The sequence below is a fragment of the Indicator indicator genome, chromosome Z (genome assembly GCF_027791375.1).
Source record: "Indicator indicator isolate 239-I01 chromosome Z, UM_Iind_1.1, whole genome shotgun sequence".
Taxonomy (NCBI): Eukaryota; Metazoa; Chordata; class Aves; order Piciformes; family Indicatoridae; genus Indicator; species Indicator indicator.
Window position 1 is genome coordinate 18,531,122 of NC_072053.1, and position 22,411 is coordinate 18,553,532.

General features: G+C 51.9%; 2 protein-coding genes across 3 annotated transcripts; one reads left to right on the forward strand and one right to left on the reverse strand.

Moving 5' to 3' along the window:
- The first annotated feature begins 7,868 nt into the window (after positions 1-7,868).
- On the forward strand, positions 7,869-9,293 carry MSMP (microseminoprotein, prostate associated). Its single transcript, XM_054398125.1, has 3 exons — positions 7,869-7,980; positions 8,621-8,729; positions 9,104-9,293. The coding sequence occupies exons 1-3, from the start codon at positions 7,869-7,871 to the stop codon at positions 9,291-9,293; spliced, it is 411 nt and encodes a 136-aa protein (XP_054254100.1).
- A 1,580-nt stretch (positions 9,294-10,873) lies between these two features.
- RGP1 (RGP1 homolog, RAB6A GEF complex partner 1) lies at positions 10,874-22,143 on the reverse strand. 2 transcript variants are annotated; one of them, XM_054397823.1, is made up of 9 exons: positions 22,120-22,143; positions 21,467-21,606; positions 16,875-17,011; positions 16,430-16,513; positions 12,618-12,767; positions 12,393-12,539; positions 11,901-12,028; positions 11,471-11,648; positions 10,874-11,263 (listed from the first exon to the last, which is right to left on the reverse strand). In XM_054397823.1, the coding sequence occupies exons 2-9, from the start codon at positions 21,580-21,582 to the stop codon at positions 11,040-11,042; spliced, it is 1,164 nt and encodes a 387-aa protein (XP_054253798.1). In that variant the 5' UTR covers positions 21,583-21,606; positions 22,120-22,143; the 3' UTR covers positions 10,874-11,039. The 2 variants fall into 2 exon arrangements, with proteins under 2 accessions (XP_054253798.1, XP_054253797.1); XM_054397822.1 differs by having other exon boundaries at positions 12,393-12,767.
- Between the last annotated feature and the right edge of the window lie 268 nt (positions 22,144-22,411).

A 22,411-nucleotide genomic window follows, 5' to 3' on the forward strand; every position in this document is an offset into this window, starting at 1 on the left:
GGAGGGGCGGCGGGACGGGGTGGGGGGGGAGGGGGGCACTGCGAAGGGAGCAGGACGGCCGGCGGACAGCCCGTGGAGCACAGAGGTGTGCTCTGGGGACAAGGGCTGGCTACGGCGCAAGGGAACCCTGCACAACTCCCCCAGGATGTCTTGCGGTTGGGATAACCTGGGCAAAGGAGCTGCTGGTTTTCCCCAGGGGTTTGGATAAGGAGCTGATAAGATGCCAACCCCGGCAGTGTGCCCCAGCCCCGAGGAACACAGAGGTATCCTGCGTTTGCAGAGGAGGCCTCGGTGGGGCAAGGGGGGGTTCGGCGGGGGCAGCGTGCCTGTGGTGCATTCCTCACATTCCCAGCCTCATGCCTGATCCCATCGGGTGGGATCCCATCTGGAGTGGTGGTGGGGGGTGTTGACAACCCCTGCCTCACAGCTCAAAGCAATGGTGGATGGCATGAGGAGAGGGAACAGGGGGCACAGAGGGAGTCCAGTGGCTGTTCCAGGGACTTCTGCAAGGTCCTGTGGGCATTGTCCATGTGAGGGATGGCATGCTGAGTGGTAGGCAGCAGTCTTCTGTCTGCTCCTGGGATTTCGGGCAGGCCACCAGAGCAGAATTACAGGCGTGGGCCCCCCATGGTACCCCCGGCAGGGATCACAGGGCTGCTGGGAGTCACAATTTCACTGCCATTGACACTGCACCTCCTTCCCATTGTGGGATCGTGGCACTCAGCTCGCCCAGCCCAGCACAATCTGAGTTCAGGGGATTGGGTTGCTGGCTATAAATACCCCACTCCAGTCACAGCATGGAGCTCTGGCTGTGTTGCCTGCAGTCTTTGTGCTGCAGGATGGTGAAATCCAATCACCAATGTCAAAGGAGAAGCAGAAAGGATCTGGAAAATCTTCTTTTGGGGTATGGGGCTGGATGTAGTGGGTCAGTGACAGTCCCACTGGGGACAACAGCCTCAGCTGTCGGGAGCTCACAGGGCGCTGATGGTGCCTCATACTGTGCCCTCTACGTGCACCACGTTGGGCAGCCTAGCCCTGAGGCTCAAGTCCTGGGCCATGGTGGCATCTCTAGGCCTTGGGTTGGACTCACCGAGTGGCACAGGACAGAATGCAAATAGGGGCAGGTGGAACGGGCTACATGGGATGTCCTGTGCAGGGGAGCCATGGGTGCCGCACCACCCCGTGTTTGCGTGTGCGTGCCAGCAGAGGGGGCCTGGTCACCACTGCTGGCACACTGTGCAACTGCAAACTGCAGCACTGGATGCGACTCACCCGGCTGTGCCCGCTGCTGCTCACACACCGGGCAGCTGTCCCGGCTCTGTATCCCTTCTCCAAGCAGGGTATCATCCCGAAAGTGTGCACAGGGGGAGAGCGGCTGAGATGGGGATGGGATATTGGGGGAGCTGGTGTGCCTGCTTTCTCCTCAGCATGCTCCCTGGGGTGTGTGGGCCTAGGGCTTACCATGCTCTAGTTTCTGTAACTCTCTCCCATCTTCCCCATCTCCCAATCTCATGCTTAGTTTTACCCTTTTTACACTTGTAATTCCATGTCTCAAAGCTGTAAGCTTTCTTTCCACAGGGCTGTGCCCACCACCCCAGTCCTATAGCAGTCTGTGGTGATCCATGGAAGTCCATGGTGATCTGAGGTGATCTGTGGCAGTCCATGGCAGTCTACAGAAGTCCATGATGATGTATTGCGAACTGCAGTAGCCCATGATAATCCGTGGTGGTCTCTGGTCTTCCATAGCAGTCTGTGGTCATCCATGGTAGTCCATTCACAGTCTACAGCTGTTTGTGATGGTCCACGGTAGTCCAGAGAGATCCTTGATGGTCTACAATGGACTGTGGTGGTCTGTGGTAGCCCATGGTAGTCCATGGTGGTTATTGTGCTGCACCAGAGGCACAACCATCTACCCCTGCTCTGCAGAGATCCCATGAGGTTCCCATCTTGTTTTCTGTGCTCCTAGCAAAACCAAAAGCCAGGTGATCGTTTAATTGCTAAAAAATATTTTTTTCTACCTTCCCGGGAACAACAACATGAGCTAGCAGGCTGCAGAGCCCTGCCAAGCACTTCTACTCTGCACCTAGAGTGAGGCCAGAGACCACTCAGCCTCAGGAGGTGGTCATAAAGAGTGCAGCAAGCACTGCAAGCAGATGCCTATGCATGGTCAGCTCCACCAGGGCCAAGTGAAAGATTCATGCAGGCACTACCATGCCAGGGCACACATGGCAGTGGGCCATGGTAAATGGGGTCCCAAAGGGTAGGCATGAAAAGAGAGAAAGGATGGAGAAAGTACAGATGAGGGTCCCTGTCCCCATCTCCATCCAAGTGCAAGTCAGGATCCTGCTGGGCTCTTCCTTCCTGGTGCTGGAGGAGCCACCCCATCCCAAACAGGTGAGGAACATCTCCAGAATGCTGAGGTGGATTTAGCTAGGAAGGCATGAAACACACAGGGGTGAGCACAGGTATGTGAGGTAACACATGCACATATGGCCTTCCTGTGTTGCTGTCATTCAGGAAACTGGAAGGGCAACTTGTCTGGGCTTGGAATTTGTGTGCCAATAGTGGAAAATACGGAGCAGAGGCAAATATTTTAAAAAGGGAAAAAACTAGAAAATGTAGCAGCTGTGTCATCTCCTGGGTTCAAGACAGGGGCTATCCCAATGTGTTAGTAGGGAAAGTCCCTGTACTCACATCCTTCTGTGCTCCAGACCTGTGGAGGAACCCCTGAAGTGTCCTTGCATGGCAGTGAGACAGGACGTGCAACCCATGAACACCTTCATGTGGACCCTGCCTTTGTTGAGCTGGGGGATCCTTCTGTGTTGCTTAATCCTCCATCTGCTTTGGCACCCCTAGGCCATGAGGAGTTTTGACCGTATGCCCAGGTGATCTCTTTCACCATGAAAAAGCCATCCATGGCTTTTCTTGTTGGGTGTCCCTAAAAAAGGATAGTATCCCAAGGTGCTCACATGGACACCAACCAACATTGTGTGATGCACTGGGGTGATGCAGTATACAAGGAAGAGCTATCTTTCTGATCCCCCCAGAGAGAGGCTGGAGTGGGTCTGCAGGATCATCTAGGATCACAGTGATCCAGAAAGCCCCAGTGTCTCTTAGGCTTCTCCCTGTCTTGCATCCCACTGAGCATTCCAGAACAGTTACATGCCTGGTGGCACAGCACTGCTCTGTCGAAGTCCCCTCCGTTGTGGGGTGCCTGGACCCTTGACTTCCCCAGCAGGTCCCCAGGCTTATGGCACTTTTTTGGCTGACATGGCTCCTGCATGGCTCAGGAATGATCTCCCCATGGTTATTTCTGACTCACAGGACAGGAAACGTTTTGGGGTTTAAGCTGAGCTGAATAATGTGCTCATTTCCTCGTGCCAACTACAAAGCACCTGCTCCAGGGGATTTATGGAGTGCCGGCCTCTCACATTCGCTGTGCGGCTGCCCGCCTGGAGGTTTTGGTTTTTTTCCCAGGATGGCCAGCAAGTGCCAAGGTCTGTTTTCCTAAACACCCAGCATGTGTCCTTGAGGGGAGCCCAGGCAGAGCCACAGGCTGCAGCAGATCTAGAGTGCCAGGGTACTCAGGGTGCTGTGGTGCCAGGGTGGGTGCCAGTACCCTGCCAGGTCTGAGGCCACTGGCGCCAAAACCTAGCCTAGCATAGAGCAGCCACAGCAGGGATAAATGGCCCAGGACAGTGCCAAAGGATGATGGAGAGGGATGGAGCATGAGGGCAAGCAAGTGAGGATGAGACCATGTGAGAGAGGGTGAGAGGAGAAGGGAGCCTGGAGGATCCACAGCATGGAGCTGCTCAGGCTGTCACAGCTGGGGGCCCTCAGACACCATCCCACAGCAGATACTGTCCCGTTGGCTGGGAACCAAAAAACACCATCCCATTACAGACCCTGTCACACAGCTGTGGGCCCGGAGACTGCATCCAGCCCGGGTTTGCATAGCCCCTGAAAAGCATTATGCCCATGAGGTGGAAATGGCTGTGCCAAGTGAGGAGGGTCAGGGTGTGGGTGCTGAGGACAGGGACACATCTGGGACATAGTAAGTATGCTAACATGCTGCCTCCCAGCCCTGACTTTTCTAGTGGCACTGAGCTCCATTCAGTGGGCAGCCAGCCTACAGAGTAGCATTGACATATAGGCTTTCATTACTTCTCTCTTTTGTCCTGTTTTTGGAGCAATAGTCTCATTGATTCAGTTCAGGTAGGTTAGGCTCTACTCTCAGCTGTATTTCCAGCCTCTCAGAGCTATCCCATCTGGCTTAGCAGCTGCAGAATAAAGGATGGAATGATCTGTCTATCATTCTTCGGGTAATCCTTAGTCTTCTCCTGACCCCATTCCTGGCTCCTGGTTGCTCAACTCTATCTGATCCCCCTGCTCACCTCTCTCTGGGATCTGACCAGATCTGGTGTGATAAGCATTCAGGCAAGTGGACACAGCTCAAAGCTGGCATCTGCTTGCACCCTGCCCACACCCTGCCTTGCCCTGGGGGCTCTGGGGCTTGAAGCATCGTCAAGATGCTGGATGAAGAGAGGTGCCCATCTTGCACAGCGTCTCCAGGGTCCAAGGCAGCACCATGGCAGCTCAGCCCAGTGATAACTTTGGGCTGTATTTTTTTCTTTTTTTGTGTGTTTAAAGAGAAAATAAAGCAGTTGTGGGGATAAGGAGCCAAGATCCCCAGAGCCTAAAACAGCAATCGCAACACTTCCTTGGATTTATGGTGTTTGCTTTCACAATGCCAGCCGTGATCCTGTTTGCTTCCTGCTCTGCAGCTGTAGTCCAGCTGAAGGCTCAGGAGATTCAGTTTTTTTGACGCTCCTGAATCCCGCTGATGGCAACTTGTCCAGCATTGTTTATTACACTCATGCCCCCTGCAGGGCTAGGGTGGGCTTGGGTGCTCAACCCTGCTTGCCCATCATGTCCTGGAGTCCTCTGGCACTGGAGGCTTGAATGGTATCTGTGCAGAGTGAATACCCAACCTCTGCTTCCTTGGTGGGGCACAGCAGCCGGATCTTCTCAGGCACAGCTACAGTCTGAGAGCTGGGCAAGGCAGAAGTGGATAGGTCCTGCTGGATGTATGCAGAGATGTAAATGTGACCTTATGCAGGCTCCCAGGATGCTCAAGGTGGTGGCTGCTTCTCACCAGCACGCCTAGACATGCCTGCTTGATAAACCAGAAATCACAGCAAGGCACTTCTTCCATGCCCTGCATCCCCTCTATTGCTCTTACCCGGATCTCAGTTGTGCCCCTGAGACATAAGCAACAAGCCCAGCTTACCCTTTTTTGCTCTTTGGGGCAAAGCCTCCTTTGGCATACACTGGTTTGTGCAGTTGGGAGAGTCTGACAGTTCTTCCAGACACAGGATCCCTTGGGTACCCAAGCTGAAGCTCTCAAGCATTGAATACAACTCCAGCTGCTGCTTTTGAAGCTACAATCCCCCTCCTTTACAGGCTGGATGAAAATGGGTGTGTATGTCGGGGCCACACGGGTGCTCAAGAATGGAAATATGGTGGAAGAGCAGCCAGGAGGGGGAGAAGTGGGACCACCAGCCCCTGTCCCCCTAATGCACAACTACAGCATGGAGGATTCTTCACTGCCCAGGTCCCTCTATAATGTACAGAGGTGTCCTGACCTTACTCCTTCTCTGCATTTACCCAGTGCAAGTGGGTAGCCTCAACCATCTTTGGGAAACCAGAGTGGCTACAGAAATCCCAGGAATGCCTTCCTGGCGCAGTATGCCCCCCAAACAGCCAAGACATTGCTCTCACCCCGGATTTTCAGCACCTTTCTGGAAGCCTGGTGAGCTCACACAGGCCTTCAAATGAAACCCACCACATTTGTTTAACACTTTGCTGTGTTTGGCAAAGAAGCAGTGATGGGTTATTGCGGTGGTGGCTACTTGAATGCCAAAGTTCTTTTCCAAACACACAATAGGAATATTAGTTTGCTGCTCTGACGATGAACACATTTATCCTCCATATACAATAATAAATCTGCACCAAAGGGCCAGTTTCATTTGTCACTGATAAGAGTTCACTGTCCTGGCTCATAGCCCTACAGTCAGCTGAGGACTGTCCTGATATTCTCTCATCTATTATCAGCCTATTCCAGCTGATCCCACCCCTGCCAGTCCACACAGAGGGGCAAAGCATCAACCAGGACACTATGAGAGGGCTGAGGGAACTCTGTGAAGAGGGGATGCAAAGCCAGTTTTGCTCTTTGGAGGCAAGAGCCCAAGATGCAGGACAAGTTTGCAACAGGATGGTGAAGGGGCCCAGAGCACCAGCATGAACGAACTATGCATTCAAATCTGAAGGTGATGAATCCAAAACGGATAAAAGGAAGTGTGGTTTTTGCACTCCATGCTTAATTAGGCTGCCACAGGAAAACACTCAGGCCAAAATTTAACAGGATTCAAGGAGGGATTTGGCATTAATGGGATAACAAAAATATCCAGCCATAATAGCGGATGCCAACACAAATTCTGGAATGAATATGGAGACTCACGTGTCATGGTGTAAACCTATCCCGAACTGTCAGAGAGTAGGGAGCTCAGCGCAGAGGCAGGTGACACACACAGGCTACCACTGCCACCACTGCCTCACTGCCGGCACAGTCCCGTGCTGGCCAACCCATGGGATGGATCACCACCCCCTCCCCTGCTTCCTGCTGCCAGCAGTGCCTCTGAGAAGGAATGTGAATTTCTCTTGGCAATTCAGCCCTTGTAGTTCTATTGGGGCATGTGGCCCTATGGTTCTGACCTTCTCCATCTCACCTATCCTCTCACTTATCCACCCGTATCATTTCCAACCATGGGCAGACCCCATGGGTAATGGTCTTGTGTGGACCATGGACATATCCTTGAGTGATGTGGCATCTTCTTACAGCTTCTTGCTTGTAGCCAAGTGTCTTGTTTCCCTCTCAGGTCACTTGCTGCTCAAATGCACCTTTACCTCCTGCTTTCATCCCTCCTGTTCCCTGTTTCTGATAGGATCAGTCTCCAGCATCTGAGAGGAGCTGCTCAGCTCCAACATCTCATGGTGCTGCACATAAACAGACACAGCCACTCTTTCATAGGCAGTGCTAAAATGAGCCCTGGATCACATTTTGTGCAGATTGTTCCTGCTCTGTATCAGTGACATTTGCCATACTGCCTGCTCTTGCCTGAAAAAATCCGCTGTCACCCACAGTCCAAATGGGGCCACAAGCCTGGCATGGCTGCAGCCCAGGCTGGGTGAAACTGCTGTTCTGTAGAACCTGGGAATTGGGCATGAGCATCTCCATCCTTGCCAAGCATGGTGCCATTGTGTCCCACAGTGGCTGCTAACAGGATTCCTGTGCCCCTCCAGTGGCAAAATGAGATGCTCTCAAAGCCTTGGCTACTGTGAAGGATCACAGACAGCTCAGCATGAGCAGAGGGGAGCCTGGAGCTTCCCTGGCTCAGCGGTCAGGGTCTCCTGTGCTCATGTTTGCATGCTCACCACCCTGCCAAGGGCAACCCTCATAGGGTCCCTTGGATCTCCCTCACTGCAGAGCTTTGCACCCACAGGGGCTTCCAACTGGAGACATTTCTGGAGGGCATGAATCAGCTTTTCACAGCTTGTTAAAAATTTTGATCCTACCTCTTGTTTTCATGCCTTTCAAATCAGGAAATGAGTTTTACAACTTTTCCAGTGGGACACAGCTGGTGGCCAGGGTCGTAAAGCTGAACTTTATAAATATCTCTTGTTGGGATCAGAGGAAGAGCATTAAAAAGGCAGAGAGAGAGAGAGAGAGAGAGAAATAGAAGGGAAAGGAGCAAAGGCAATAGAGAAGCAAGGCAACCTCAGTGAAGAAGACCAGCTCAACACCAGCCATGGCCATGCGAGTGCAGAACATGAGGTGTGCTTGGGGCAGGCTTTGCCTGCTGCTCTCCCTCCTCTTCCAGCTGCCAGGCTTCCAGGCCAAATGTTATTTCCAGGCTAAAGGTAAGCAGGGAGGTGAGATGTGAGGAGGTGGATGGGAAGAAGAGGCCTCATCTTTCCCTGGGGTGGTGGGGCTTTGCCCTCTGTGTAAGCAAAGCACAGAATGGACTGTGCAGAGCTCAAGAGCATGACTGTGGGCCAGTGATGAGTTGAAGGAACAGTCTATAAACCACAGAACAGCTTCCCAGGGGTCTGGCTGAGAAACAGTTTGCTGGGCCATGAAGAGCTCCTGGCAGGAGTCTGACTGGGGCCAAGTGTGCAGGACTGAAAACAACGGGAGGAGAGCTGCCTGTCCTTCTTCTGCTACCTCCTTCCAGGTCTACAGAGATGTTCAAACCCCAAAGGCACTACATATGCCCTCTCCAGGGAAGCAAGAGCCACTTGCCTCTGGCCTAGGCCCCCTTGGTAGTGGGGAGAGCTGCCAGGCATGGCCAGGAAAGAACAGATGGGAGCATCAGCTTTGTCAGATGCCTGGGCATTCCATAGCTACAGTGGCAGAGAGGCCACCAAGTATCTTCTGCAGCATTGGGAGGACATGATGTCATGACATCACCCCCACTTTCAGGGTCCAAGAGTGCCAAAGAGATTCCGACGTACCCCAGCAGAGGCCCATGTGTTCTCATCTCTACTGTTTCCTTTGCAGCTCCCTGTGAGTACGAGGGGAAGCAGTTCTCCATCGGGGAGTCATGGCTGAGCACCAACTGCCTGCTCTGCACTTGCCTGCACCCTGTCGGCGTGGGCTGCTGCGAGACGTGAGTGAGAGGCTGAGGGGCACTGGGGATTAGCTACTGCCAGTGGTGCTGCCTTGCCACAGCACCTCTGTGCCCACAATGGGGAGGAGATCTGGGTCTGGTTGCTGCAAACACAGCAGAGCAAGTATCAGAGCCCTGGGGGAAAAGGGACAGACATGGGCAAGAGCCCACCAGGGTGCTGAAAATTAAGTGAGGTGGTGAGACAAAGCAGGGGACAGGGGTGTCTCATCACAGCAAGATGTCCAGACATGCCAGGAGCTGTAGCCCAGCCTGCCCAAGCTGGCCTGGGAGACATCTCAACCAGTGGGGCTGGTAAGCACATCCCTGGCTGGAAGAACCATGGGAAGCTAACAGCACCATGCCCTCTCTTGCAGCACCCAGCATCCCATTGACTTCCCTGACTGGTGCGAGGCTCACTATGACTCTCAGACCTGCCAGATCTCAGTGGTGCAGAAGGCCAACCCCAGCCTGCCCTGTGTGAAGAGCATAGAGCATGAGTGGGGCTCAGATGGCACCTCTGAGCCGCTGAACAACAAGGTCCTGGGCATGGGGCTGAGCAGATAGAGGCTTGGCAGCATCCAGCATCCCTCCGGCATCATCCTCCCTCCTCGAGCTCCTCCCGCATGCTCCAGACCTCCCCATCCTGTAGAGACATCACTGCTGCCACCTTCCAGGGAAACCACTATCCACACACTATGGTGCTAACATTTGCAGCCTAGCACTGCCACGGTATGACTTTGCTTCCGCCTCCAGCTTTCTGAACTGAACCAGGGATCCCTCCCGGCACATTGTGGGAATGTAGATCCTATAGGATCTCCTCCCAGGTGCACAGGACACCTCCAGCTACTCAAGAGAGGCCTAGGGGACCAAATTAGTTTTCATGGCAGCAGCCTTTTACTCCTGTATCCAGCCTCAAGCTAAGCAGCTCCTTCCTCCCTCCCTGAGCCCCATTCTACTGCACAGCAGCAAGTGGAAGCTTGCTGGGATGCACCACAGCCCTTCCTCCAGCACCCATGCAACCTGGCAAGCCCCTTCTCTGCTCCAGAGTGCAAGGTGCACAACCCAACTCTGGAACCACTAATGTACCTGTTCCCAGGATCAGCTAGGGTCCCCAGCACTGCAGGCTACCCCCAGGCAACACTGCAACGGAGCCAGCCTAGGGCAGACAGCAGAGCTAGGGCAACCACTAGAAGATGTGCCCAGGAGAGAACCCTATCCCACTTGCAGGGGAGTGAGATAAGGAGCTGGGGGTTCTGCTAGGGTTCAGGGAACTGAAGCAATTCACATATGCCAGGGTGGATCTGCCCTGGGAGCCTGCCCCAGCTGGTGCCATGCCTGTGTTGTGCAGAGCCTTGTGTAGATGTTTCTGTTCTTGCAATAAAGATATTAAAGAAAGAAGAGTCTCCAGCTTGTGACTGTCATGCAGGGCATCCACCACTGGTAAAGATGAAGGAAACAAAGCTCTTGGGAAGGCTGAGTTTTGAGCATTCAGATGTTTATTAGATTTTCATGTAAAGAGGAAAACTCTAGGAGGTTTGGTAGAAATGGGGAGCTGACTGCTGAGAAGGGAGACCTTCCCCGCAGCTCCTGAATGCACAGCATGCATTCACTCCAGCTCCCCAAGGATTCTAAAACCAGCAGGTTGCATTCCTGCCAGGAATGCAGGCAGCAGGCCAGGTGCTCAATGCTTCTCAGTTTTGGATCATCATCACCACACTGCCACAGCGTGCAGCTGTATCCAGGACACCAGCACATGCTGACAGCATGGGGCCAGCCTGCCAAGTCCTGCCTCCTTTAGGTAAGGGTCGTGGGGAGTGCTGTGCTGTACACAACTCCCTTCATGAGAGGCAGGATGAGAGCCAAGGCAGGAGATCAGGCTCTTGCCCTGCCCAGGCAGCCAGTGTGCCTCACCTGGATGCCAGACCTCTGCTTATGGGGTTTCTCTGTTCAGCCAAGGCCGGTCTGAGGTTTCACTGGAAGAGCCCCCCTCTTCTTTCTCTTATGGGGTAAAGGCACATCCAGCCACTCCCTGGGAAGCAAACTTCATTTTGGAGAGTGTTGGGACTTACACCTTCACCCAGGCAAGGTCTAGCTCCCATCCAAAGGCTGTGGCACAGGACACTGCAGCAAACACAGTGCCCCTCCACCCACAGAGGGACAGACCTGCCCGGTACCCACCCAGGCAGTGTGGATGAACCCAAGGGGGCACAAAGATGTGTGCCTCGCAGCATGCTGGCGACAGTCCTGCTGCCATTTTCCACCACTGGCACACTCTTGCAGCACTACAGGTCCCTACCAGCTCTCCCCACTTCAGATGGTGATGGAGTTGGTACTGGAGAACTGAGATACATAGGAGGCCAGGATGGGGTTGGTAGGAAGGACTTTGATGGGCAAGTCCCAGCTGAAAGTGTCCACTTCCATCTGCTCTACCCCAGTCCATGTGATGGCCTCTGACTGGCTCCCACGAACCAAGCAAGTCCCCATTGACTCTCCAGAGGTCACAAACTCAAAGTGCAGCCTCCACTTCAAGGACACTGTGGGCAAGAAGAGGGTCAGCGGTCAACACCACAAGGGACTGGGACAGTAGCTCTCTCAGTGCTGACTGTCCTGGCAAGGGGACATGCAAGTAAGCTCACTCATGCAGGCCAGCTCCCTCCCACAGGCATAGCCCTGCTGAACATAGGTAAAGCCGAGGACATTGCAGGAGACAAGCTGGGGTCCCTCCCTTGGTGGCCACTAACCGATGTTGGTGGTGAATCCTGGGGTAGAGCTGAGTGGGACTGGCAGGCTGAAGCTGCTCTGGGCTGTGTGCAGGCAGGCCTCCTGATGGCGGGCATGCGTGGTGTAGGAGACAGGTTGTCCCCGGCGGCGCTGGAACTCCTCCTGGATGCTCTCCTCTGTCTGCAGGCTCACTGAGAACTGCAGGGCAATTGGTGGGCTGCTTGTTCTCACAACCTCACACTGCCCTGGCATAAAGACCCAGCACCTCTGTTTCCCAAACAAGCTCATGACTGGAGTCATTCCTCACCTCACACCCCAAGGGTACCTTCACTGGGTCCCACTGTAAGCCCTCAGTAGACCCCACTACAGCCCAGTGCCACCACAACCCCTCTTCCCCTTCCCCACCCAAAACACCAGCCTCTCCTCAGTGTCCCCAAGGCCAGCACTGACCTGCAGACATGGGATGTCTCCTTCTGAGAAGTTAAACGTCCCAATGACATCCTCTCCAATCTTATACACAGTCTTAAAGATGCAGAATGTTCCCACCTTCCCACGAGTGTTGCTAATGTTATACAGGTCTGTGGGGTAAGAAGTGGGTGGGTAAAGGGTTGCAGCAGGATGAAGTTCAACTCCAATCCCACGCCTGCTGCTTGGGTGTGAAACACAGCCCCTGGAGGTAGCATTCTCTTTCGGAAACGCTTGCAGTGAGCAGAGCAAACTACACATTGGTTGAGATATGCTGGGGAGAGGGTTTCTCTGGCTGAAGTAGGAAGAGCCTGACACTGGTCAGGGGTATCCCATGGGAAACTCTGACCCTGATGGAGCTTCTCTACAGCCCCAGATAGAATTTTGCTTTGCAGCAAGAGATTTTTGCAGTGGCCCCTGAGCTGTGTTTCACGCACAGGTTATGACAGCAGGTTTAACCAGGGGATTAAAACCTACGCAGGCTACGTCTGGAGGTGGCCACCATGAGCAGCTCTGTTGCCAGGTCTGCCAGGCGAGAGTCTTTCTTCAAGCCCTCCTCCTCTTCCAGGAAAGGATTTGAGGGTGCGACGGCCTCATCCTGTGGGAACTGGTAATCCTTGAGCCCTGGGCAGAAGGCAAGAGCATCAGTGGGGCAGGGTGCAGCCAAGCCTGTTTGCAAGGGAGGGCAGCCTGCAGCCTCACCTTGCAGCACAAGGACACGGAAGGGTACTCGCAGCAGCTTGATGGGGGAGTTGACACGCTGGCAGCCGATGGTCAACTTGTACACATACTTCACTGACTGTCCCCGGAAAGAGGGAGGGCCATCTACGGGCAGTGTCTCACAGTACGAATCTGCATGCAGCACAGAAAAGATTGCTTGCTTTCCAAGGTCAAAAGGAAGCAGTCCTGAGATGAGAACAGTGCCTGGTGCCTTCTGCTGTCTTCTGTTACCAGAGCAAGCCAAGCACATCCCTGGCTTCTCAGCACCAGCGCACTGCTCCTCATGTCATGTACACCATCATCCAGACATCACTTCCAGCACATACACCACACACACAAATTCTGCCCCCAGAGAACGTGAAAGATGGAAAATCCAGGAACACAAATACACGGACGCTACACTGACACATCACAAGCTCAACCTGAATTTGCCTCTGTGCGCTGCTGTCACATGCCACTTTCACAATGCAGTTACAACTGCAGTTTCTTCAGGGTTCTGCCCCATGCAGCAGAGAGGTGCGGATCAATAGGTCATGCCTCTTTTGGTATTCACCCCACACAAACCCTAAACTCATCAATAAAAATCAGTTTCTTCCTGTGTTTTTCTCTGAAGCATGGGGTTTGATGGGCCAAGAAACAACAACAAGACCTTCACAACAATTTATGGCATATCCTCTTTGACCAACTGATGACTTAGACCAGAAAGTCTCCGACTGAGCCCTTTGAGATGCTGGGGCTCAGCTTCAGACCACATTCAGCCCTCTCGAAAGCCCCTTGGCCACCATACAAACCCTAATGCTTCTTGACACAGCATGTCAGCTTCAGCTTTTCCAAACCATGTGCTGTACAATAAGAAAAGCACAAACAGTGAACTGTGAAAAGTCTCCACCTCTCTAGAAGCTTGCCTACCATAATGCAGATACACCCTGCCAAAGGAAGGGCAGCATCCTGCTGTGAAACCACAGATCCTTCCCCATGTCTGGCACATCCTAAACATTGAATTTTGGATTAAAAACTAGGGTTACATTTTAAATATAACTTCTAAATTTAAAAGAATAGGACCTGAACGAAGGAAAAAAGCATGTGATGGTGTGTAGTATCCACAGACTGTCACACCTTAAAACACAAGCCTGTCTCACTGGACTGGAGTGCAGGTAAGGCTTAGAACTGAACTGACAGGGAGGAAAATCAGGTATTTCCTTGGAAGAAAGCAAACTGCTGTAATCTCCTGTATCAGGCTTAATGAGAGTGCTCACAAAGAAGTTCTTGCCCATTGAGGATAATCTCTGCAGAGATGACCATTGTCCAAGGAGGATGAACAGTTTGTTAGCTGGCACAGAAATGCTGAGACTCAGGAAGTCCCAGCTTCTATGCATATCCCAGAAGGAAGCACATTCCTGGTGCTATGGGATGCCTTCCTAACCCACCCATCCACTGTACCCTCTGCCTGGAACTCTGGCCTTTGTCCAGGCTGCTTCCACTTCCTCCCCTCTCAGTGACTGACCAAATATTTAAAGGTATTACAAAACTGGAGATGAGGCAAAACCAGCCACAAAAAGTACGTGAGGACTTGAGAAAATGTTTTATGATGGCAAATTTAAAGAGCTCCATCTGGGCAGTGCAACAAAAGGATGAGAGGTGACTTCAATATATAAGCACCATAACAAGAGGAAGATATCGGGGCATAAGCTTGTCAGCAATTGAAAATAAGGCCTCTTATCAAGAGACAGTCTGACACAATCTCAGTTGTACGTGCCAGCTCTGGCTACAGTTTAATAATATCATACTTTCTTGGGTTGGTTTTCTTTTTTTCTGCTTTTCCAAACTGTGCAGCAAAACTCAAAGCTTCTGAAAAACAGGAAATGAAAAATGAAGATACACACCCACACAGCCTTAACTCTGCCTCCATGGAGCTGCTGGCAGGAGCCCCCTGGAATGATCTGCAAGCATGCCAGCAGCAGTGTCACGTTAGAGGAATGGCCCAGCAGGCTGATGGAATCAGTGTGAGCAGCCTTGCAGAAGCAGCTCTGTGATACAGGGGATTCAGTGCTAAAAAGCCCAGTGCCACATACAGAGGCTTTGCACACAACACGTGCAATGAATGCAATGCATCACACAACCAAAGGGAGAGGCTGTGGCACACAGCCAAGGAACCTCAAAGTATAGAAGCGTTTGTGTCCTTCCTAAGGAGCTGCATCCAAGAGCAAGGCAGATAAGCAGGCTGCTTGTGTCACTGTCATTCAGTGGCAGAACATACACCTGATATAACACCCCTGGGAAGGACAGACTATCTCTAGCTTAGCTGGGAGGTGAACAGCTTCTGCCTGCGGAGACAGTGCACAAGGAAACCCTCTCAATCCATCGCAGCCACCTGAAGGTTGGACTGTAGCCACCAATCTGCTCTTCCACAGCCTGCTGAACCTGCATGAGATGTGCCAGGAAAAGGACCTTTCCCCTCCTCCCAGGGAATGGATGCTCCAGGCTCACACCTGCCACAGGCAAGTCAAGACGAGCCTCAGGCCAGCTAAGATTCCTTCCTACTCCCTGATGCAGCTACTTTCAGACAGGGGACTTCGGCTCCAATGTATGAAGGCCAGCTCCTTTCCCACTCACACTGCTGTAGAAAGGTAAATAAACAATCAAATGTCCTCAGACAACAGGCTTCACAGTTTAGGAGAGGCAGACTCAGACAGCACTACCCTACCCTGCTAACCACCTAGCTAAGCCAGATCAGTTTCACCCTGTTCCACCCTTCTGTCTAGTCAGGCCTCTCCAAGCCTAGAAAGGCAGTAGACCCCAGCTTCAAATCCAACATGTCACTCCTTGGTCTCATTTACAGCTCTAGCTCTGCTCTCACCTCCTCAGGACTCAATGCTCCCTCCCAGAGAATGTCCCTCCACCATAGGCACTGTCTCTCTCCACACTTTGCTCTATGACTTGAGCAGTCTCTGTCAACCATTCCCAGCAGATCCCTAGGACAACCTGAGCAACTGCTCCACGTACAGTCTGCAGTGCCTAACACCACGCTGCCACTGGACCCCAAACTGCTGGAAAGCAAAGGAGATTCAACATGAACCGACAGGCTGGGTCTTACAGCCACTGACTGAAAGACAACAGCACATAATTGTATTTTCACAGCTGTCTACTCAGGTGACAGAAGATTCTTGAAAGAAAATGGGTTACTGCAAATTCCTTGTGAAAAGGATGGAAATTTCTTTAAACACTAAGAGGGCAAGTAGTGAAGAAGGAGAGCTTAAAGGGGACTCTCTGGAAGGATACTGTTTGAGGGATTTGGAGATGTGGAGAGCTTTGAGCAGAGAAGATGAGAAGTGCTAACTTTTACAGCAGTAAAACTAGAACAGGTAGAAGACTGCAATCTCCAGGGTGGCCACAACCCACAGCGGAAGCTTGGACCTTCAGAGGGTACCAGCCTAAATCTCCAGAATACTCCGGTGTGGCTGAGGAAGGGCAGGGAAACACAGGCATGTCTAATTATTCCTTCAGCTGCAGACAAGTGTTTCAAAATGTTTTATGCCTTGCAGCTACAGAATGGACCTTCAGCAAAGGACACGGGCCAGGGATGGAACTTAAGGACATGTTGCAGAATGCAGCCCTCATACAGTGGAGAACACTCTGACAATGTCCCTCAGCACTCATGCTCCCATCACAGCATCTCACCCTCTGCAAGCACCACGGTCTCCCACTTGCAGCACTCAGGTCTGCAAAGATGGTTTTGAGAGTGGGGTTCCCCAGATGCAAGCTTGCTGAGCAGGGTAAGAGAAGACAAGACTCACAGGACTTTGACTCCCCAGGATCCAGCCGCAAGTCACAGAAGAGAATCTTTGGTGGGGTAGACAGGATACACTGACCTCGCTCTCCTGGAAGAAAAGAAGAACCACATGCATGCCACACAGAATCAGGCCATGCCCAGGCCAGTGGGGCCTTATCTTTATGGGGAGGGATGGAGAAGGAGCTGAGCAGGAAACATTTCAGGCTCTCGAGCAATGTTCCCTGAACATCTGAACAGACAACCCTCCCACTTCACTCCAAGCTAGTGCCACTCTGATCTCACTATTAACAATGTTCTGCAGCAGCCATCACCAGGGAATTACACAAGGAAAGAAACAGGCTTCCCACTCAGTTCTATGCATGCTGCCCTCAAGACAGACATGATAATCTGCTTGATTACTGCTCGGTGTTCCCACTGTCCCTCCCTGGTGTTACAGGAGTAGAACTCACCTCTGTTGGGAACGAAGACTGTCTCATTCTCTGCCTGCACATCGTGCTTGCTGCCATCAGAGGGAGGGAGTGCCACCCGGTTCTCGCTGGTGTGAAACTGGCAGTGGATCTGGGCACTGGCCCATGCCAGCATCTCACTGAGAGCAAAGAAGAGCAATACTCGTGTCTGTGCTTTAAACCTGGATTACAGAAAGCACAAAATGGCAGATGAGCAGCTTTGGCTGCTCAGCTCCATGCAGGACTTCTTGTATGGAAGGAAGAATACCTTGCTTGTCACTGGAGCCACTCTCACAGTACCACTTCAAACAAGCCTTCAGAGCAAGCTTAAGCTGGGGTGCTGACCCAAAGCCACTTCCATCCCAGCTGCTCACAGCAGTTTCACCCAAGGCCTAGCTTTGTGGCCCAAGGGTTCTTGTTCAGCTGCAGTATTTGAAGTCTGAGCCACAAAATGTTAGGCAAAGGACAGACACGGAGTGAGGAAATGTCCCTGTTGAGAGAAGGCTGCTGTATACACATGGCAGAAGATAGCAAGTAATGCATGTCATCAGCAGCCCTTTCCACAAGGACATAGACAAGGTGGCCTGCGCAGAACCTGACAGAGAACTTCCAGAAAACACACTGAAATCAAGTGCCCTGAAGATTCAGCTCAAAGCCTCACTCAGTTGGTCACCTTTCTCATCACCCACAGCTTGGGACTGGTCACAGACAGCACCCTTCAGAGGACACACCAAGCTGTCATGCAAGTGCCAGGTGCAGCAGAGGACTTTTAGCCACGAAGAGCTAAATCCCAATCCAGAAGCGACAAGCAGAGCAGTACCCCATGGCACCTCTGCTAAAAATGTAACCACCAGTTACGTGGGCAAATTCAAAAGCAACAAGTATCTGTAAACCTGAGTACAGCTGCCTCTGACCACAGCAGCTGGCTGCCCCAAGCTCAACCAACAGTCCTCAGGGTGTGTAGGGTTCAGGCGTGCTCCTGCCCCACAGCACCATCCTCCTTAAGAATCATAGAATGGAAGGGACCTCTGGAGATCATCAAGTCCAACCTCCTGACAAAGCAGCATCACCTAGGGCAGGTCACACAAGAACACATTCAGACTGGTTTTGAAATACAGTAGAGAAGGAGACTCTGACACCAGTCTGGGCAGCCTGTTTCAGTGCTCCATCACCCTCACATGAAAGAAGTTTTTCCTCATGCTGAGGTGGAACTTCCTGTGTTCTAGTTTGTATCCACCGCCCCTTGTCCTATCACAGGACACCACTGAAAAGAGACTGGCCTCTGCATCCACCCTTCAGACACTCGTAAACATTAACAAGATCCCCTCTCTTCTCCAGACTAAACAGTCCCAGGTCTCTCAGCCTTTCCTCATAAGACTGATGTTCCAGTCATTTAATCATCCTTGCAGCCCTCCATTGGACTCTCCCTAGTGTATCCTTCTCCCTCTTGAAATGGGGAGTCCAGAACTGGACACAATACTCCAGATGCGGTCTCACTAGGGCAGCATAGAGATGGAGGAGAACCTCCCTTGGCCTGCTGGCCATACTCTTTTTAATGCACACCAGAACCCAGAAAAGGAGCTTCTGGGTCGGTCATAAGGACCTGAGGAAAGGGATTCACTTAGGGTTGCAGAGGAAGCAGAGGTGTCACTTTGCCCCGCTCCGTACAGCCGCAAGAATTGGCTGCATCAAGCATGAAAAATATCCTCATGTTTTGGACTCTGCTACGACCTCAGCCACCCCACAGGGCATTTCCTATGGCATTACTGACAGCTTTCATCTTCCAAAACACTCATCTATTGCTATTACAATAGCAGTCTCATTAATTTAGCCAGCATATGGTTCCTCTGGTGTTTTCTACCATCACGATCTGATTAGTAATCACTTACAACAGTTTGAGGTGGCAGGTGGATTTTTTGTGGGTATCTCTTGATGTGACACATCAGAGCTGCTAAACGTCTAGATGAGCAGGAGAAAAAGGCGTGCTGCATTCATTTCAGATGACTAACAGAGTGCTGTTTGAAATTTTGTATGCGCTGGCTGCCTTCACACAAACACACACTGGTGACTCTACCAGATACCTCTAACCCCACAACTGTAATTCTGTATCGTCAAAAGTATCAGCATGGCTTTTCCATAAGGTCTGTTATCAGGTCTTCTATCATGTTTGCTACTGCAGAATCATAGAACGGTCTGGGTTGGAAGGGACCTCCAAAGGTGATCTAGTCCAAACCCCCTGCAGGAAGCAGGGACATCCTCCATTAGGTCAGGTTGCTCAGAGCCTTGTCAAGCATGACCTTGAGTAACTCCAGAGATGGGGCCTCAACCACCTCCCTGGGCAACTTGTTGCAGTGGTCAACCATTCTCATTATAAAGAATTTCTTCTTAACATCCAATCTGAATCTACTCCTTAATTTCGAAGCTCATCGTATCACTACAGGCCTTGGCAAACAGTCCCTTTCCAGGCTTCTTGGAGACCCCCTTCAGGTACTGGAAGGCCACTACTAGGACTCCCTGGTGTCTTCTCCAGGCTGAACAACCCCAGCTCCCTCAGCCTGTCCCCATAGGAGAGGTGCTCCAGTCCCCTGATCATCTTTGTGACTCTGCTCAGGACCTGCTCCAGCAGATCCATGTTCTCCCTATATTAACATATACATTGAAAAAAAATATAAAATATATATAAAGGTATGTATTAGGAGGATTTTTTTTCAGATAAAATGAATGACAACCTGTGTGGAAACAGAAATGCTCTTGCTTGAGAGACGTTTACTGATTTTACATAAGCTTAGCATGATCATAGGACCTTCAAACACTGTATTTAAATTCTTTTTTCTTTTTATTTTTCCTCCAGTATTGCCAAACAACATGCCACCAGATTCCTTTAATTTTTTGAATGAGACATCCAAACAAAATTAGCACGTGCCTTCCTACTGGCAGACCTAGCTCTTCCAGACAGCAGGGAGCAGAAGGATCCTATGCTATTGCTGACGTCACTTCCCTCCTTTCTCACTTCCCCCTACAACTCCTGTAACCCACAGGGCCATGCTCCAGGCAAGCTTTGGGCAGAAGAGCTTTGTTTCTTGTATGCCTCGTACACCACGATCAAACGCACTTTCTGCTATTTACTTACTGTCTTTCAGTTCTGTACATATGCTTTAAGTGCATGCCTCTTCTTCTTCCACCTGTGTCATACCTTTTGCAAGCCCCAAAAGCTTCAAGTGCCTGACAGGTCTATCTGCCTGTTGCTGTGACTGTGCTTTGATCTGCTTTCTGCCTTTACGCAACTCACAGCTTCAATCTCCAAATCACCCACCTATTCGGTGTTGCCGCTTGTATGGCCTAGCCAGGTCTCATCAGTTTGGTCACCTGCTTTTTTATTTTAAAACTTTTCCTTTTTCCAAGAAGTGGTTTTCTGTGACACACCATGATAGACCAGAAGTTCCCAAATTAAGCTCCTGTAGCTGCTCTGTGAACCTGCAAAGCTGCTCCACCTGGTGTCCTTGCAGTCTCATGTTTCAGAACCAGGAAAACCAGCACTGCCACTGCACAAGATAAAACTCATGAAAGCTAAATGCTTATGTCACAGCTGAATTTGAAAGCTGTATTTGGCTGGCAGGAGGAATGAAGAAGAAAAGTTGGAAGCTTAAGAAAGGCAATAAACAAAGAGGCCCAGTAGTGGTAATTTAAGAGACTACTTTGCTATTTTTGAGACTACAAGCACTGGAAATGGGTCCATCAAAACAATCACATGTGAATTGCTTACTGGGGATGAACAAACCCTGACAGAGTGTGAACCTGATAGGGCTGGAAAAAGACATCTCCCAGGAAGGGCTCAAAATGAGAAAGCACTCTCCACCCCCTGGAGAGTCAGACCAGGCCACACACTCAGTGGAGATGGAGGCTTTGGGTGACTGCTTAAGATGTGGAGTCACCTGCTGTGAGCCAATATAGGAAGCTGCCATTTTCTCATGTTTCTTCAGCCTATAGTTTGGGTACAGTAATGACACAAGAGAGTTGCACTGCTATGAGACTGGGCCACAGAAAATGCTGCCATGAAAGGCTGTGCTTTTCTGACACTAAGCAGAACTTGTCCCTTTGCCTGCCAGTTCTGGAGGCAGGGACCACACTGACATGCCAGTGCACTGCTGGACAGAGAGAGCTCCTTCAATATATGTAGGAAATAATTAACTGTCTGGATGTTGCCCTGTGAGACTCTCGTCCTGGTGTAACTAGATATTCTGCTCCGACAGCCAGTTTGGCTTCATTTTCTGCTAGCAACCCTGTCACTAAGGGCACACCTGAAGGGTGGTTAAGAGCATCTCTAACTGCATTTTTTTTTTTCCTCATCTCTTTCTTGGGGGCAGAAAAACAGAACAATTACCTCAATTTCAGACCTGAAATAGCCATGGTATAAAGCGCCTCTGGCAGGGAAGTCGCCAGTGGCTGAGCTGGCACCACTGCCCCCACAAGCAAGTGATGACTACATCTGGCTGCTCAGTGGGGAGGGAAGGTTGCTCCCTAAGTTCCCTCCCTAAACAACTCTGCCAGTTCGAGGCTTCACACACAGAAACGCCAACCAGCACAGGCAGCCGTACCTGCTGGCGGAGGTGGACGAGGCCGATAACGGGTTGGTGAAAGTGATCACACACTCCAGCACCTCCCCTGCCAGGAAGACGGGCCCACGGCCCAGCTTGGCCAACACCTCGATCATGGCTTGGACAGCTCTGCCGCACACCTGCCAAAAAAAAAAAAAAAGGCGATCCAACAGCGGGCATTGAGAGAGCAAGAGAGAGAATGGCAACAGCCAGGCCGTCCACAGGCATATTGAGAGGTCAGGCAAAGCCTCAACTCCTGACACTGCACACGGGCAAGTGGCGAGGTCAGGGACAGCGCTGGCCTTGGACTGACACACACAGAAGCGGTGCGGGCGGGGCAGGGGCAGCCCCAGTCACAGCCACCCGTAGCCCTGGCTGCACACACACACACACACACACACACACACACACACACAGCGAGACAGACACCCTCCACCACCGCCCTCAGCCCCACACACGCGTGCGGACAGAAGGACAGGACATATTGCGGGGAATGTGGCACGGCCCTGCCACCTCCAACACGGGAGGCTCGGCGCGGCCCCGGCTGCAAACACATAAACGGTCACCTGAAGGAGCAGCGACACAGGATCTCACGCTAGCCACGCTGTAGGTCCCAGACCATTCTAGTCCCACACCATTCTAGTCCCACTTACCGCCCTGCACAAGCCCCGCACCGCTCCGGGCCTGATCTCCCTTTATCCGCTCAGTGGCAATCCCGACTTGCTCAGCGGGGCTCGGGATACGTTCGACTACTCTCGGGCGCCACTCGGCACTGTTCGGGGCCTTATCGGCACCTCTCGAGCGCTGCTCGGGAACTCTCGGAATCTGCTCGGTACTGCTCGGGCAGCGCTCGGCAACTCTCGTAATCCCCTCGGTAGTGCTCGGGCACCGCTCCGGAACTGTCAGAATCTGCTGGGGTAACGCTCAGTCAGAGATCGGGAACTC